Genomic DNA, 18,475 nt, shown 5'->3' on the forward strand with positions numbered 1-18,475 from the left:
TCCCGACCAATCAGAGAGCAGAATCGGCGTCGCTCAGAGCGTAGCAACAGTTGTCATGGCGACCAGAGTTTCTCTTGTTATTGTTTAGGTTTCATCTTTGTTTTCACTTATCGTTTCGTCTTTTGACCTTCGATTTGTTGAACTGTTTCCTGATGGAACTGCGGTCATGTTTTGATACCAACATTTCTGCAACACCAACATGCAAGTTTTGCTTTTATCGGTTAAAAGAGAACAGTTTTTCTCTTGGTTATTTCAATGTGTTAAATAATTTGTGAATCACAAGTTGTGATTGCATTTTTTTTTCTTTTTGTTTTAGACTGGAATTTTATATTTTATGAGTGAATATTTTCACTGAAATTGTAACAAAACGTGATATTGTATTTCTTTGGGAACGGAATTGGTTCATCTTCGTCTGACTTTGATCCAATTATTGGTCAGTGTTATTTTATTATGACATCATATCTTAAATCATTGTAATCAGGAATATTTGGTCAACACTGTTCATATTGTCTCGACGGTTATTATCGATTCTCAGTTCGAGATTGTCTTCCGATAGGATGAGAAGGAAAACGTTGTGATGAAATACAGTGGTCAATGTAAGTAAATTAAGAAGAGAGAGAGAGAGAAATGGTGATTTAATATTTTCTCTTCTCTTGATTCTCCAAAGGTAAATGTAAACCGTTCGTTTCAACCAATCATCAACCTTATTATTGGCAATTACCAAAAGAGTTTATTGGAGATAAAGTTAATTCTTACAATGGTTTTCTCTCATTTCGAATTCCCTGATTCAGTTCACAATCGTTATCCTTTGTTCATCATGATGCTGAAAATCTTCTCGATTAAATAAATGATTGATGCGCTTCGATAATTTTGAATGGATGATGCAAAAGGAGGATTCTCTTTGGAACGAGATAATTTCTGAGCTGAACAAATTATCGCCGAATTGAATTTGAAAAACTATCGACCTCGAATTGATGAAGCCTCGAGAGAATCGATTATCAGAGACTTTACTTGAGAAGATAATTAGTCTTCTCTGATCACCGAATGATGATCGAGATTTTCGCAGAAGATTGGATCGATTGCAACAAAGATTAGCAGAGATTTTCAACATTGTTCAAACTCGAGTACAAAGACCAGTCGAGTTAACATTGAATCGAATCAATTAAGGACAACGAATTCGTGATCGGGTGATTGAAGTTCTAAGAATCAGTTCTGATCATGCATCTCAAGCCGATTCTAGTGATTACATGAAGCTGCTCAACTAATTAATGCTGCTGGTGTTGGTCGCTGTGACTGTACGACATGGACTAGTTCCTGATTTTCACTGAAATTGTAACAAAACGTGATATTGTATTTCTTTGAGAATGTTAACGGAATGGAAGCCTTGCTATTGGAAGTGATTGAGAAACGTTCCCTTGGATCCACGAGTTTTTCTGGTAGACACCGAGTCCAGTTGATTGACTGACTAAAGGAAAAGTAAATTTTGAGTGGCTTGTAGTTGACTATGAAAAATAATTGATCTGAGTTGACAAATTTCTAGTGAGGGTCAACATGGATTCATGAAGACATGAGCTAACTAAAGGCTCCAAGTCTCATAAACTCCAATTTCATTTCATCTAAGTCCAATCAGCTGATAACCCTTAAAACATTGAATCTTTGAGGACTAACGGTTAATTTTAATCGACAGCGATGATTTTCGTGTTTACAGGGTTCAAGTAAAGATCAATGTATCAAAGTGACTTCAAATCTATAGAATCAACTGCTTTTGGTTCTTACATAAGTCAATCCTGGAAATTCACGGATATGTTATGTGGGTTTAATGTTTCTACATTTCGATCAATTATTCGTGTTTCTCTTTGAATAAAAAACAATATTTATCATTATACTTCTCTATTCGAATACAGTCGTTCGATGTTTCTTCGATTTATAGCTGCTTGTATCATGTAACTAAAAGAGGTTTTCTCTTATCTCATGAGTTCGACTTCTGTTCATTTTTTTGTAGCTTCGTGCTCTTTTTGCTATTCATCCATTTCTTGATTAATTCTGATAAAGTAAATTGTTTGTTTACGTTTGGTGCAATAACACGGGTTTCAATCAATTCGCGTTCTTCAAATGAGGTGAATTCATTTTGATTATCTCAGCAGAATTTTGGCATTTGAAGTGTTTGACTTATTCGAGTCAAGACATTTTCCTCTATTATGTAAACATTTTTCCATCATTGATTCATCTTGATACCATTTCCGATTGTTGAAAGTGATTTGTAGACTTATATTTGTGTTCTTAGTCCGCTCGAGAGGCTCAATTTGTATCATTTCACTTTCGCCAACCTTTAAATTGTCTAAACTTTAGACTCGAGATTTGCCAGGATTGATTTTCCTCTCGAGTTAATTGTTCGCTTTTTCATGTATTACTAGAGGTTATTTCCTTTGCTCTAGGAATTCTTGACTGATGTAATTGTTTGATGTTTATTTTCAATGGTAAGAATTCCCAATGGACAAATTTCAAGCAGAGATTTCCAATCATCCTGTTTTCATCTTAATATATTTGTTTACATCGTGAATCCGACTTTTGACCTGAGATCAGCTAACAGGTTCAGACACCCAACGGATACAAAACAATACAAACACTGAATCATGTTAGGGACTAAGAAGTCAAACTAATCATCTTTCACCAAATGGATAAAAATAGTAAACAATAAGTTGAATCATCTCGTTAGTGAATTCAATGAATTTAATGAACACTGAAATTCAGAGACTGAATAAGTGACTAAGACTTCAGCTTGTGCGCAGTCGATCAACTGTCGACTGACTGACCGAATCGACTGGCTTCAGCTTCTATTCATTTCTCTCAACCTTTCATTTGTATTTGTTTAATTGATGAATAATTTTGTTTATTTTTCGTTATCATTGTTTAGTTTATTGATTGTTTTATTCATCTACGTAAGATGAGTGACCAGGAAGTGAAAGGTAAAAAAAGTATCCGAGGAAGAGGTAAAAATAAAACTACAAATTCATCTTCTGGTGTCAAAGATAATGATAAAAACAATGGATCTAATCAACAATCAGCTGGTTCTAAGAAAAGTGCTAACAAAAAGAAAGGTTCATCTTCCAAAGGACTTAAACTTGGCCGAGGTAGAGGCAGAATAAGGATTGAAGATACAAGTTCCGATGAAGAGATTGTACCCAAAGTGGAGCCAATTAGTAAATTAGAGACTAATGAGATTCCGGTTGAAGTTAAACAAGAGAAATTGTTGTCCAGTGAATTGGAGGAAAAAGTTTCAGATGAAAATTATATCAATCGATTTATTAAAACAGAGAAATTCAATCTTCCAGAGATCAACCATTTGTCTCTAATTCATACAACACAAACATCATCATGTAAGTAAAGAAAATGCTAATTTCACATAATATTAACATTCGTTTTTCTAATTCTTTTCCACTTCTTCTTTCAACAGTGATATTTAAAGACGATTTAGTAGATGACATTGCACCTTCTCTATCTTTCGGTGGTCCTCGAGCTAATATTCCGTTACACAAAAATAAACCTTTAGCCTGGAATCATAAAGTAAATCTGATTGGTGATAAATGTCCGAGTCCAAGAATCCACATTTGCGAGAAATGTGAACGTCCGATTCTACTTTATGGTAGACTGGTAAGTTTCATGATTCTCCAAAGATTATAACCAATACATAAAGTTTCAATTTACACTTACAGTTTACTAATCATGATGAATGTTCTCATATTTCCATAGATTCCTTGTAAACATGTTTTCTGTTATGATTGTGCCAAAGCTAATCCAGTTTGTCTTCGGTGTACAGACAAAGTTGCTCGAGTCGAAAAAAATAAATTAGGAGCTGTTTTCATGTGTTCTTATGATAATTGTCGTCGTACTTATCTTAGTCATCGAGATCTGCAAGCTCATGTTTCCCATAGACATTTAAGACGTTCATCTAATCAACCATCAACCAAGCAATCACCACAAGTTTCATCTACTCCAAGTAATTCATTAAATGCAGTTTCCTCACCATCTACATCAATTGGCTCATCTACATTGAAAGGTCATTCATTTACATCTCGAAATAAAATCAATCCTCTTAGTGGAATGAATTTCACTCATATTTCATCTCGTGCAACCAATTCATCCATTCCCATGTCCTTTGAAGATTCAACAACCATTGGAAACAATGATAAGAAAAATTATTCATCTTACCTTCATCATCATCAAACCAATAGTAAAATCAAATTACCAAATAATAAAAATCTCGTTATTAGTGGTAAATCTCCTAATTTAACTTCTCAATCATTGGCTAATCTGCATCGTAATTGGTCAACATCAGGTCAACCCACTTCGACTGTTTCATCTGCATCTTCATCATCTTTCACTTCACCAACTTTACCCTCATCACTTACAACTAGCTCATGGAATCTTCCCTTATTATCTGATCCCCGTCAAAGTTCAACAATTAATCGTCATTTCTATCAATAAATTGGTTAATAACAATCAACTACTCCAATCAATTATCACAACAAAAGCCATTGTATTACTTTTTAGAAAGCATGATTATTAAATTGACAATTCGACTTTGTAATCAATTAAACTTAGCTTGGTCATCAATCAAGTTAAGTTGAGAATACTTAAAATAATAATAATAAACATAATTTGATTATTTCATTATTAAAATCAAATAATTAGTTTTACCGCGAAATTTAATGATCATGATCAATGTTGGAAATGATTTGAACGATTGAATAATTGAAACAAGGAAATTTAATTTCTAATCTTAGGGTATAATATATTACAAAATAATTAGAAAAATAAATCAGTGACTTGAATTTTGATGATTAGGATCTTGTTTACTATCCAAGGAAAATGGCGGAATCCTACAGTCGAATGAGTAACCATCTTCTCTTTCCATTCTGAAGTTTCCCCTGAAAAAGAAAATGATGAAAATTTTGAGATGGCAAAGTTAACAATTAGAAAAGCAAAACTACTTACCACATATGACCATTGGCCGATTGAAGACTAACATGACTACTGTATTGAAATGCAGGTTGTGATTTGGATAAAATTGGTTCTTGACCGACGACACCTCGACCTCGAACTGTTTCCAATGTCCCGGAGAGACTGAAAATCCTCCAATGTCTTTCTCTTAGTTGTACCGAAAGATCACTCAAATTTTCAAGTCGAATACAATATCTCCACTATGTAAGAGAATGTGAGAAAGTTATTAAATATTTTTGAGATCATTTGACAAGAGTAAAGTTATAATACTCACCCAATAAACTGTACCCTGAGGGGATACTCGACATCCCATGTAAAAAGGTATAGCGGTCACTCTAACGTTTTCAGTTGTCTCTTTATGAACATCCGATAACTCTAACCATGGATGATTTTTTTCTTGCCAAGCTTTAAGTGTATCTTTGGGTATGAATGGTGGATCTCTATCATGATCACGAGCTAAGAATTTCTCAAATAATTCATGGTGAATTGGTTGACGATCGGTGCTAGTGTAAGGTAAAATATCTTCATGGGCAACATAATCTAAGCCTGGGATAGCATATAAAGAACGAGAATTCTCTTGATTACCAAGAAATGTAACTGCTTCTGTTTGTGCTCTCTATTAAATGGTGAGAAAAGTGGAAAATTAAACAATAAGTGAACATAACAGTCTCAGTAGAATTGAATCACTGACCACAAAAGGACAATCCCTGGAGTCGATTAAAACTTGATAATAAATGTGAGTGTGACCTTTGACTTCCTTTCCAACATGATTATATCCTGCACTAGAATCATCAATAGTACTGAAAGAGAATAGAAAAATAAAATTAGAACAAAATTTGTTACACTGAACGAAGAATCAAAATCTATTCAAAATAACGATAGTTTCGAGTGATAATCGAATAGAATAAAACAAATCAACCATTCTATGCGAGAATACTGACTTTTCTTCCCTTCGATTTGGAACATCTCTGTCGTAAACCTTTGCTATCCACGGAAATAAAGTGACCCCACGGTAACCAAAAACTCGATGTAAAAACAATTGACCAGTTTCATATTTTCCATCAAGTTTCGGGGTCTCCAATTTTCCAACCTCAGCTAACCTGTAAGAACAGAATTAAATTACATGAAATTGTTAACACATTAGAAGAGAAAACAAAATGATTCAATAAATCAGAGTGTATGATTACTAAAGATAATTGGAAGACAAAAAAAATATGAGACAATAAAAACACTCAGAGGAGAAAAAGTAACTCACCTGACAAGGTTATAATTAGCTGAATATTGTCTCACATTGAATATAATCGTTTGACCATTTGTAGGCAATTTACGAATCAAAAATGCGCTCAATTTAGTACCAAACATGTCAAACAATCAATTAAAGAAAAAAAGATCAATTGACAAAAAAAAAGGTAAACAAGAAAAACGATCAACAAAAACCAGAGAAAAAAAAATCAAATTGTTCAGAGAATCGAATCTAAACTTTAGATCCAATACTTAGACTACCGAGTCCTCGTTCGTTTACATGGGAAAAGAGCAAAAAACTACTGGACTCATTCAAGGATCAAAATACTGAATTTGAGTCGATAACAAAATCAGCTGATGATTAGAACGTTTGTTTGGTCAAAGGTTATTTTCTATTCCAAAAGAGGGCGCAAGAGTTACCTTAATTTTCTCAATTCAATTAATTGTTTCAAATTGATTTAATTGTTGACTAGATGTTCATCATTAAGAATTAACTCCGATTAATATTACTACCTAATTTACTTCCTGTATTCCCCAATTCATTCAATCACCATTGACATCGAGTCAATCAAAATATTGTTTTGGTTCATTGATCAACAATTAATTTGTTTTGAATACCAACTAATTATAAAAAAACAACAATGTAACAATTTACTAATCATCATTACATTCAATTGTATCAAGTGATTCATTTCTCTCTTTCCGGTTGTAACAATCCGTTATTGTTTGAGATGTTCCAACAATTCCTTTCAATTGTTTTTTCTTTTAATTAATTTCTCCTTAGGCCTTAGTATCTCAAGGTAAGAACTATAATGAAAATTTCAATTAACTAATTTGAATTTGAAACAATTTAGAATAATCTTTTCATCTATTCTTTTTCTTTTCCGTGTGTGTTTTTCTCTCTTTCTTAAAATTCAGAAGATCAAAATGGTGGAATCGGAAGATATTGAATCTCTTCACCAACTACAAACAAAGAATCACAAGGAACCTTTCTCATTAGAATTGTATTAATTGTATTAATATATCAACTACACAAATCTATTGTTTCTTAGTACATTAGGATGAGAAAGACAAACCATTGGAAGTTGATCTGTAAACAATTGATCCAGTCGATGGAGATGATCCTCTCTTTTTGGTTATATGTTTATCCCTTGGATAGGATTAAAAGCCCAAACGATTAACGAGACAATGTATTGGTTACATAGAGATGAGACTTGAGAAGTTTTAATTTCATCTCTCTTTCTTTGGATAAAATTATATTCCATTGAATTTATCATCATCATCTTCTTGTCTCAAGTGGTTCTATTGAATATGTATGCATAAATATCAACACTCCATTGGAACATTGATCAACAGTAACACCAAACCTGAGGTGATTCGTGATTAAACTATTGTGTTTATTAAAGGAAAGAAAGGAACAAGAAAAAAAAAGAAAAGAAAAGTGTTGAAAAAAAGAGAAGAAGAAAAGAAAACTGAAAAAGAGAATAGAAAAAAAAAATTTCTATAATCCTCATTGGGATTTCCTCTTTTCGTTTGATTATGGATGAGGTGAATTAATGATAGTCAATATGTGAAGAATTGTAAGTATTATAATAAGCCCACAATTCGTATTATTAACTCTAATTAACGAATATTTTTCTCTTTGTTTTTCCACCTTATTCAAGGTTTATCATCATTACCACTTCCATGATTATTATTATACAACTAAAACCCTCCAGGCTGTTATTAATTTGCTTAGTTTTGACTTTGGAAAATCATCTTTCATCAAATCATAATGATTACCATCCAGAAATCAACCGATGTAACTAATCAAATTGAGAAGGTGTTTAATCAGATTCAATCAAATGATCACTTTTTTTTATTTATAACCATTGGAAGTTTGATTTACTTTTTCTTCCCAGTTCCATTTTCACCAATCCCTCATGGATCACAATTAATTCCGATGTCATGGTGATTATGATCAACATCAATATCCCCATTGAGTTTCCATCTATTTTCAAGAGCCACTTATTTCCGTTAAATGAGATAACATAAACATTGAAACAGGAAAAGGAAAAGGAATCTACTATTTACCCAAATCTTTGAAACAAAACTTTGAATTACAACGAGATGAAATTAAGTTCACAAATTGCCAAAAGGTGAATTAAATTTATTCTGATATTTATTACAATCAGAATGGAAAAAAAATAAGGTGAATCCAAACTAATAACTGTCTCTAGATGTATGACTTTCATTAGCAATCTAATTGCCACTAAAGTGTTACAATTTATTTGACAGTTAGAATCATATCATTTTTTTTTCATTTTCCTAACCATTATTGTGATTCAGTTCTGTTCTTATCTATTTATTCAAGGTTATCATGAAACGTTCATCCCTGAAATTTTGTGGACAAAAAATGGCAATAATGATAAAGAGATTGGATCAAGTTTGATATTAGCCAGTTGGAAGTAGCCAATATAATCTGATGGTAATAATTTAAACTCACTGATTCTTATGGATAACAATAAAGTTTACTCATTGATCAGTGGTAACAATAATTGTCATCTTAATGGTGACTTTACATTTATCATAATTTAGTTTGAATCTTTTCATGATAACTGGAAACCAGGAAACAAAACAAAATGGACCATCAATTGCAGATCATAAGTTGTCACCCTTAAGAAGGAAAAGTTAAAAAGGAAACTCAAATATGATTGTTTAAAAGTTTCGATTGAATTGAAAAGTTGGATAAAAGAGAAAAGATCAACAAGGAGAATTAAGATGATAGCGAACTCGCTGAACCTCAAACGAATCGATGAAACTATTGATGACTTCTTTTTTTCTCCTCTAAAAGTGATGAGAATCATAAAGGAAGACAGGATATTGTCTATCTCTCTTTACGATGTTATCATCATCTTTTGTCATCATTATCATCTTTGTATTGTCTGTATAACTTGTGGGAAGACTTTGCTGATATGATGGACGGAAAAGGAAACATGTTTGTCAATTTTTCTTTTCACTTTCCATCATCGACATGGTAAATTTGTGGTGTTATCGTGGTAACAATAAGGATCATAAGAACATTCAATTCTTTAAGAACCCGAACTATGAATGTTTCCCGCCAATAGAGATTCAACTCTTTATTGCGCTCGAATCAGACCTGATATGCAAATGATTTGAAAGCAAAGGTAATTGATGGCAAACAATATGAAGAAACGAGATGATCTCAAATGATTAAGATGATAGTTTGTGATGCTTTTTCTAAATGTGATAAAAATAGTTATAAATCTGTCCAGAATTGATACTTCGCTAGAGGAATAAAAAAACCGTTTACAGGGAAAACATTGAGAAAAAAAGATGATGAAGATGAAGATAAGGATGATGGTGATAATGTAGAAGATGATAGGAAAAGTGGAAGATGAAATGATGAGGAAAGATGAGATGAATATCAAGATAGAGAGAGAAAGAAGTTCTTTTTACATGGAAACTTTATTGCCCATGTCTCTTCATATGCTCTCTTTATCTTCCATTCTCTCTCTCTCTCTCTCTCTCTCTCTCTCTCTCTCTCTCTCTCTTCATCATCCAAAGTTCTTTTTCGAAAAAAACTTTTTATAATGTTCATTCGAGAATCAGAGGAATCATAAAATTCAGTTTTCTCTTTTATTTTCCTCTTAGATGTAATTCTTAAAATCAGTTGATCCTCATGAAATGAAGTTAATACCTTTTGATGTTGATCTTAAATTTTTCTTTCTCTTCATTATCTCATCATCATCATCATCATCCAGTCTAGTTAACCTTCAATTATCATGAGTTTATCTGTTTCCGTTTCCCTTTTATACTGACACTTTAATGTGATGATTATATTTTAAGATTAATCATCTTTCATTCATTTAGTTGTATGAAAAAAATCATCAGTTAATTTGTTCATAACTCATCAATTAGTTTACGTTATTTGTATTGTTAATTATGATTGTTTACTAATTGTTAACTACAATTTGATCAGCACTCGATAATCACTCAAAGTTACAACCAGATCTCAGCATTAATTTTAACTAATCATAAGTTTTGTGATCAACTTTTCTTGTTAATCATTGTAATTAAAACAACAACTTGTTGCCAGCCAATTTGTTATATTATCAACAATTAAGTGACAATGTTGGATATTAGTGAACCTTTTAAACTTTGGTCTAAACGTAATTTGATTCATTGGAATCAAATTACTTTTAATTTGATTGTCACGTTGACATTTTGTATATATTTCATCTCACAATGTGATTGTAAACATCATTTAATCACTAACAGTAAGTAATCAATTTGCTTCTTAATTAAACATCAATTAAAAGTAATCAAGTTGACACGAAAATTATATTGATCATAAGCTCATATTTTTTGATTACCAGCAATCAAATGGTCAAGATTGAAGAGTTAATCATCTTTATGTAAGACCATTGAGCAACAATTAACATGGGAATCAAATTTAATAACAAAAATTGATTAATCAAAGTGATGATCGGCAAATTGTTAATCATTTTTAATTTGATGTACAGATTTTTGGTTTGACAATTACTTTTTTCAATTTGTAAACATGATCAATATTTAACAACAATTAACAATAGGAAATGATTTTAATTAACTGAGTGTAAATTTATTAATTGTTTTCAAAATTGCAATTTTATAAATTGTGTCAATATTGGAATTGATTAAATTGTGTTATTACATTATATTGTTTACACTGATTTAAATTGTTGACAGTTAATTTGGTATTTTTCAAACAAATCAATTAGATTCATGAATTTGTTGATTTGTCAATTTAATAACTTGTTGCATTACTTTGATTATGTTAATTGTTGTTAATAACATTGATTGTTAGCCTTGAAGTGATCATTATAAATTGTCCCATTCAATTTATCTCATTCATTGTCATGATGTTAATCAATTATCTGAGTTGTTAGTTGATTGTAATCAAAACCAATTTCATTATCTAAGGTGTTAATTCATGTATAATAATGATCATTACAATTTGTTTATGAATGAAACATTGATCACAATTAAGGAAGACAATTACTTAAATGGTGGCCAATCAATTGATTGTCTTGTTTTTACAATCAACTATTACAATTGGAATCAATAAATTGTAAGTTTACCAATAGAATCGGGGTTAATTATTGGTATCAGTTAAATTGTCAGAATTTAAATTTTCTAATCAGTGGTAGTAATGTCATCAGATGAAGAAATTAAACTCACAATTGGAAGCTGATTAATGTTGATTGCTATTAGTTAATTGGATAAAAATTGGAAAAAAAATCAACACATCAAATTCATTTATCATGTAGATTTACAATCACACAACAATCAAGAAATTAAATTGTAGTGAAAAAAAGGTGAATCAATTGTTTCCGTCATTGTTTTTGCTTTACAATTCAACTAAATTTCAATACATGATAATAACTCCGAGTGAACATTTAAATTGCTCGGTGAATACTCAATTGAAATAACATGTATGTAATAGTTAACATACAAGAGAAAAAAACTGAATCAAATCAAATCAGAAAAAAAGAGTTGATTTGAATGAACATGAAGTCTGATCAAGATAACGATGAAATTGAATGAATTGAATCCAACTAATCAAGAGGAATCAAAATAAAACAAGCCAACAATTGAAAGTTAATATTGAATTACTAAATTGTGCATCCAAGTAAATATTAATGGTATTAATAATACACGATAACAATCAGGGAGAAATGAAGAAATCAAATTGTAAACACAAAGAAAAAGTTCAAACATCAGCGAAAATAATAATTTTTTGTTCTAATTTTCGATCTATTTGATATCGAGAAGAGAAATCGAACTCTTTAAGCTTATAATATTCTTGGAGAATAGAAAAAAAAAAGTTCTTTTGGCATTTTTTTCCCTTCTTCTTCACCAGATTAACGATTTTAATGAGAGATGAAAGTACAACAATTCGTAACAATCGTGATGATGATAACTAAAAGTAGCTTGAAGCATCCTCATCACTAACTATCGTTGTCTCTTACTTATCATATTCATCTTCATCAGCTTATAACTCTTTGATTGTCATCACATGAACAATTTAGAAAAGTTCACCTTGAAGATGCTGATGATGATGTTGATGAAGATGATGATGATGATGATAATACTGCTGATGCCTAAGCTGCGTGTCATATTAAGTCTAGAAGGATGATAATGATGATGATGGTAAAGTTTTATATGGCAAAGGTGTTGATGCTATTTTAACTTGGCAAATATATTATTATTACATAAACAGAGAAGTGACTGGGAGTGATAATAATACTTGACAGTGTAAAGCTTAAAGGTAAATACGATATGTGCTCCCTTTGTTATCATCATCATTATCATTGTTGTCATATAATGAAAATCACGTGATGACTTGAATTCTGTTATTGGGATTGATGAGAGAGAGAGAGGATTCCAGGATTATTTTGGGATTATCATCACCAACTGGACGTGTCCATGTTGAATGAAACAAAAAAAATACCGACCATGAACAGAAGTCATAACGAATCCACCATAATAATAATAATAACAGTTTCAATATCATTTGATAATAATGATGACGAAAGACACATGGTTATCTCATCTTCTCACCATAATAATCCTTTGTTTTCCTCCTTGTCCAGTTTGACCATCAACGAGAAAAAAACTTGACCAGAACATGAACATGAGTAAAACCACCATGTCTTTTTTTTGTATCATGAAAATCAGAGATTACCTTAAATCAGATACAAGATCAAGAAGAAGATGTTTGTTTTACCTTTATTTTTAAATCTAATCAAGTTTCGGATAATAATTTAATCAACCGTTTCAGATGATAACAAGATTAACTTACCTGGTAAATCTTAGCATTTATCCCCCATTGACCATTATTTAAATGTACAATTGGTCACAGAAAAAAAAACTCTTACTCTTGACCAATGGAAAAGCTCAAACTTAACCAACAATTAATTTAATTACACACTTTTGATTATTTTATCTTCTAGATTGCTGATCAGAATAGTTGAAAAAGTGAGATTTATTATATCATGAAAATGGTTCTTATCATCATGATGATAATCTTAACTTCTTGAATCCATTGAAAACCTGAATGATATAAATTGGTCATTTGATTTCATCGGCCTGTATTTTTATTACCATTATCATTAATATCATCATCATGGTCATCATCATCCTATTAATATTATTATTATATTACTTTTGAAAGTTTTGTGTTGGTCAAAAAACTTTGATGGTCAATGAATGGACCTTAGTTTTTTTATTATTATTACAGTCCATTCACTTAGTTTAGGAATCGTCTTCTTTTGGGTCTAATTCTCTTGAGGTTGAGATAAATTTATGAAATTTTATATTTCAGTAACATAGCCTATGCATATGTCGAATATTAAATTCTCAGCACTAAAGGCCATTTAATTATTAAATTTCAGTTTATTTTATTGAAATGATATTCAATTAGTTTAGGAATTTGGCCTGAATCGAGAATTCTTCGCTGAATTGATCTGATCTGTTTCTTATAATTCAATTAGTTTATTGTAATATTCAGGCCAAAATTCAGATCAATTGGTCGAATAATTAACGAAATAATTAGAAAATTAAATTAACATTGATTTGTATGAATTTAACTTTCAGTTCGTTTTGTCCATAAAAAGCCATTTATCGACATTTTCTCTGAAATTTTTTCTAGGTCAATTAATAGTCGAAATAAGTAGCAATTAGTTTTCAATCGTCAAAACACTAGAAAACTTTTATCTAATTTTAAACAAAATAGACGAAATTTTTGGAAATTCAATGTCTCGATGTGAAAATATGAGATGTTCAAAACTAAATAAAGTTTTTCTAGTGTTTTGACGATTGAAACTAATTATTCTGGACTATTAATTGACCTTAGAAAAAATTCGAGATAAATGGCTTTATGGACAAATCGAACTCGAAAGTTAAATTCCCATACAAATCAATGTTAATTTATTTTCTAATTATTCGTTAATTATTCGACCAATTGATCTGTTTTGGCCTGAATATTACAATAAACTAATTGAATATGAAAACAGATCAGATCAATCAGCGAAGAACCTCGATTCAGGCAAATTCTAAACTAATTGAATATCATTCAATAAAATAAACTTCGAAATTTAATTAAATGACGCTTTAGTGCTGAGAATTAATATTCGACATATGCATAGGCCATGTTACTGAAATAAAAATATAAAATTTCATAAATTTATCTCAACTCTCAAGAATTAGAACGAACGATTCTAAACTAAGTGAATGGACTATTGTTAAATAACAACACTAATAATAAGATGAAGGATATAAAATGTTTATCCTAATCATCATCATCATCATTATTATTATTATTATTTGAAGGTAAGGATAATAATCATGATCAGATTAAATTAGATTCTGTGAAAATAAATGTTCACTGGTTAATGATATCTAATAATAAACATCAACTCTTAATCAAATTGTATTTTCATTGTGAACAAAAATTTCAATTTAATTTACTTGCAAATCCAATTGCTACTAATCAACTGATCCTCAATTGTTCAATACCACAATTTACATTAATGACTGAAACAAAAATCCAATTGCAAGGATTGATTAGTTTAATTAAACTTTTTCTTTAATAATTAAAGTTGTATGATTAACTTTTGTTTTCTTTCATTTCAAGTTATTGAGTTTCCATTTTAGGCTTGATTGTTACACTAATTGTTATAATTTAAAAGGATAATTGTGCTATTTTAATAGTCCACAAATTGTTGTCATTGTTGATTTAAATGATAATCATTTAGGTACAAAGTTTATTTTTCATCCTATTTGATTGTTGATCAATTTTATAGTAATCAACTTGATCAATATTAGTATATTTATATGATAGGGAAAAAGTGAATTTTTGATTGATTAATTGATTTTATGCTAGAAAAAAAAACAATCAACGACAATTGAGAAAATAGTAACAATTAAAGGAATGAAAAATTATCAATGATAAAATTTACTCTGAACGCCCAAAGTTTAGTGTTACCATTATTATTAACCCAGAGAGTGTCAAGTAATTTGTTTCATCTGATTTACCGTTATGATGATAATCTAAGGGATGAAGATGATAATGATTATGGGAAGGAAATAAGAAAAAAATAAATCATTTTTTCTGATTCATTTTTTTTTCTCTGTCTCTGCAATTTGATCTCGATTGAAGGTGGAGGGAGACACACCCAATGTAACCTCAAGAAAATGATATTATTACCTTTGTAAGTGGTTATTAGGGTTAAAGTGGGTGGTCATTTAAGATGATGATGATAATGATGATGATGATGATGATGATGATGATGGAGATAAGGGTCAAGATGATACGAGGGAGAGGAGGAGATACCTGGAAAAAAGTAACACCTTTGATGAGATTGATGATTTTTTGTTTTCTCTCTGATGATTAGAAAAAAAAATTTTCCTTCTAAACGATAAAATTGATAATCAATGAAAACGATTGATTAGTAATGAAAAAGTTTAATCATCGCCATTAAAATGAAACAATTAGTAATCAGTTATGTTGATTATTACCTATTTGATTAATTAATTGCAGCCAACAGGATTGGTTATTAAGTTAGTGAACGTGACTAGTTAATGAGAGTTGATTAAATTGCTTGGTTACCTTTTTAAATGATTAACTTTTTTTTTACTTCTGCTAATTGCTACTGTTAAATCAACTTTTTTTTTCATATTCAATGAGTTGAATTGATTGTTGATAATTGATAAATAATACTTGTATAAGATTAAGTAATAATCAATAATCAATTAGTTTGCTAACCAACAGAAAAAAAAATCAAAAAATTTTCTAATCAATCAAATAGGTTAATAGATTTGCCGATTATTATTAATATATTGATTAGTTGATCAGTAAAATCAATGGTTAATTGTTTACAATCTGTTAGTGTATTGTCATTCTTGTGTAGAAATTAAAATCAATAAATTGTTTCAACAATTGACAATAATCAGTGTGATTGTATTTAACTGATTGAAGGGTAGAAAAATACATTCCCTTGTAATCCCGATTATTTGGATCATTCAATGATTTCAAATTGATTTTATTTCTTTTCCATTTTAATTACTCTTAATTTCCTTTGGAAATCTTATTCCTTTTAGGTCAATCAAAACCTTCATTTTCATTACTTTTTAATTTTCCTTAAATTTGGTAAATTTAGTAGAGAACTAAATTCCTTTCTTTTCTGTCTATTTTACTTACTTTTCAATTGTTTGAAAAGCCAAAGGTTTAACCTTATTATCATTTAATTTGCTTTTTTAATCTAATCAAAAGGCTAAGTCTCGACTATAGTCGTCATCTTGGTTACTTATGATTAACTTTTTATCTCTTTGTTTCTTATCATTAATATGATTTAACCCCATTAATTATCTTCCCCTTTTCTTTGTAATCTTTGATTAATTCAATGACTTCCCCCTTTTTTGATTTTGTTTAAAAACTCTTACTGTTCCCTCTAAAACGAGAGACCAATTCTAACTCTGGTTCTCGCAAGTTCTAAGGAACATTCAGTTTTCTTCTAGAATAAAAAGTTCTTATTCTCAAGTCTTCTTAATCTAATTGTGATTGTTTGCAAAGTGATCATTTAATGATAGAAATAATTAGTGTAGGAATTAGTGACGGAACGTAAAAGTGGTTGTGATCCTTGATCGAATCTTTCCCGATCTGAAAATTGTGGCAGATCGCATCTTCTGTCCTCGTTGTTAAGTTCATCTCTGAGATATTGAATTCTCAAATCTATTCCATTGTGGAATAATCTCCTCAACTCAATCTAAACCCCACAATTTGGCGACCCAGGCAGGATCCCTACCATCTCTAACGCTCCATCTTTCCATTATTTCCTCAATCCAACTATTGTTTCGATCCCATCATTAAATTTTGTGAACAATTATCCACAATGCCTCCTAAGAAGCGTCCAGGTAGAACTACCATCTCATCTTCTCCTCCTCAAGTTCAACCTCAAGGTAATGTTTCCGATGAAACAATTCATACTTCTCCAGCAATTCCTCATCAATCTCAACTTCCTCCTACTCCTGTTGTAACTCGTACAAGAGGAAGATGCTCAAACTGTTTCAATTGGTGAGGACAAATCTTAAAGATCTCGACTACTCCGAAATGCTCTCTCTTTTTATTTTGCAAATCAAATACTCCTCTTCGCTCTCTTGCCACTAAACGGCTCATCGAAATTGTTAAAACTCATCTTCTACTTCTTGGTGAAATTTTAACGTCAGAAGAAATCTTAGAGCTTCCTGTTGGTGATCTTAAAGATCAAGATATCCCTGATTGGATTTTTGACTTCCGCACAAATGGAATCTCCGAGAATGATATCCAAGTTTTCCTGAAAACAATCGGCTGTGATGAAGAAATGATAATTACCATCTCTCATTCTGAACTTTACTCTCTCCCATTGGCTCTTGGAACCTTAAACAAATTCAAGACCGTCTTAACCTCTTATGGTGCTCAAATCGTCGAACCTTCGGCATCTCAATCATCATCTCTTCCATTCATTCCTTCGGAATCTCAACTCTCAACGTCAACTTTGGTTGAAATCGTAAAACAATTAAAACCTGATCCATTCATTCCTGAATTTAAACATGGTGAAGACCAATATCAATGGCTAACAAAAACTCGTGATAGATTATCTAAAGAAAATGTAGATGATCCAACTCGTTTACGCCTTCTACAAAATATGGCTTATGAAATGAAATCTTCAGCTCATGATTTGGAATCAATTGTTGATTATCAAGAATATGTTTCAGCTTTATTTGAAAAGCTTACTCGAAAGTCAGTACAGCGCAGACTTTGAACTTCAACAATGTCGTTATTCTCCTGAGGAACATCCGGAAAAATTTTTTAGTGACATGAAAAGATTGGTAACAAAATCTCTTGGCTCTGTTAACGATCGCGTTTTTCTCTCACTAGTCCTTCAACATATTCCCAAATACATTAGGGACGATATTTACACACTTGGTATCAATGATGATAAGACTAAAATCTTCAACTTCTTAACTCGAAAACACTTCGATTTCAAAATGTCGTCTAAAGACAAATCAAAGCCAAAACCTTATGATAAAGAAAAACAATCATCAGGTAAACTTTTCAAAAGCAATCAAACTCATTCCTCTTCTCGATCTTTTAAAGATAGATCATCTTCTAACCATCCTTCAACCTCTGGTAAATACTGCAATTACT

The 18,475-nt window shown here is 30.8% G+C and overlaps 3 protein-coding genes and 1 long non-coding RNA gene across 11 annotated transcripts in view; 3 read left to right on the forward strand and 1 right to left on the reverse strand.

Annotated features, from left to right (window-relative positions):
- The first annotated feature begins 23 nt into the window (after window positions 1-23).
- LOC128394237 (uncharacterized) lies at window positions 24-1,885 on the forward strand. The gene is made up of 2 exons (XR_008326335.1): window positions 24-596; window positions 668-1,885. It is a non-coding gene; the product is annotated as an uncharacterized LOC128394237 (long non-coding RNA).
- A 940-nt stretch (window positions 1,886-2,825) lies between these two features.
- LOC128394225 (E3 ubiquitin-protein ligase Hakai-like) lies at window positions 2,826-4,588 on the forward strand. The gene is made up of 3 exons (XM_053354516.1): window positions 2,826-3,377; window positions 3,455-3,651; window positions 3,751-4,588. Exons 1-3 carry the CDS (start codon window positions 2,945-2,947, stop codon window positions 4,483-4,485), a joined length of 1,365 nt encoding a protein of 454 aa, XP_053210491.1. The 5' UTR covers window positions 2,826-2,944; the 3' UTR covers window positions 4,486-4,588.
- Window positions 4,589-4,749: 161 nt separating this feature from the next.
- On the reverse strand, window positions 4,750-6,448 carry LOC128394229 (polymerase delta-interacting protein 2-like). Its single transcript, XM_053354526.1, has 6 exons — window positions 6,257-6,448; window positions 5,943-6,101; window positions 5,693-5,801; window positions 5,276-5,617; window positions 4,996-5,201; window positions 4,750-4,928 (listed from the first exon to the last, which is right to left on the reverse strand). The coding sequence occupies exons 1-6, from the start codon at window positions 6,361-6,363 to the stop codon at window positions 4,820-4,822; spliced, it is 1,032 nt and encodes a 343-aa protein (XP_053210501.1). The 5' UTR covers window positions 6,364-6,448; the 3' UTR covers window positions 4,750-4,819.
- Window positions 6,449-6,505: 57 nt separating this feature from the next.
- Window positions 6,506-18,475, forward strand: part of LOC128394226 (lachesin-like) — a 66,848-nt gene continuing 54,878 nt past the window's right edge. The window contains exons 1-5 of one of the 8 annotated variants that reach the window (XM_053354522.1): window positions 6,506-7,043; window positions 7,162-7,823; window positions 7,908-8,381; window positions 8,572-8,710; window positions 8,821-10,523. In XM_053354522.1, coding sequence (XP_053210497.1) covers window positions 10,376-10,523 — 148 coding nt within the window. In that variant the 5' untranslated portion in view covers window positions 6,506-7,043; window positions 7,162-7,823; window positions 7,908-8,381; window positions 8,572-8,710; window positions 8,821-10,375. Of the gene's footprint in view, window positions 7,044-7,161; window positions 7,824-7,907; window positions 8,435-8,571; window positions 10,524-18,475 lie in introns of all 8 variants that reach the window. The other 7 variants (XM_053354518.1, XM_053354523.1, XM_053354524.1 and 4 more) reach the window with 7 other exon arrangements.

This window comes from Panonychus citri, unplaced genomic scaffold (assembly GCF_014898815.1).
Source record: "Panonychus citri isolate SS breed McGregor unplaced genomic scaffold, ASM1489881v1 Contig00139, whole genome shotgun sequence".
In the NCBI taxonomy this organism is placed as follows: domain Eukaryota; kingdom Metazoa; phylum Arthropoda; class Arachnida; order Trombidiformes; family Tetranychidae; genus Panonychus; species Panonychus citri.

Coding starts and splice junctions, on each gene's coding strand:
- LOC128394225 (XM_053354516.1), top strand. CDS start 2,945: ATGAGTGACCAGGAAGTGAAAGGTAAAAAAAGTATCCGAGGAAGAGGT. Junction 3,378..3,454: donor TACAACACAAACATCATCAT/GTAAGTAAAGAA, acceptor TTCTTTCAACAG/TGATATTTAAAGACGATTTA. Junction 3,652..3,750: donor TTCTACTTTATGGTAGACTG/GTAAGTTTCATG, acceptor ATATTTCCATAG/ATTCCTTGTAAACATGTTTT.
- LOC128394229 (XM_053354526.1), bottom strand. CDS start 6,363: ATGTTTGGTACTAAATTGAGCGCATTTTTGATTCGTAAATTGCCTACA. Junction 6,102..6,256: donor GCTAATTATAACCTTGTCAG/GTGAGTTACTTT, acceptor CTGTTCTTACAG/GTTAGCTGAGGTTGGAAAAT. Junction 5,618..5,692: donor CCAGGGATTGTCCTTTTGTG/GTCAGTGATTCA, acceptor ACCATTTAATAG/AGAGCACAAACAGAAGCAGT.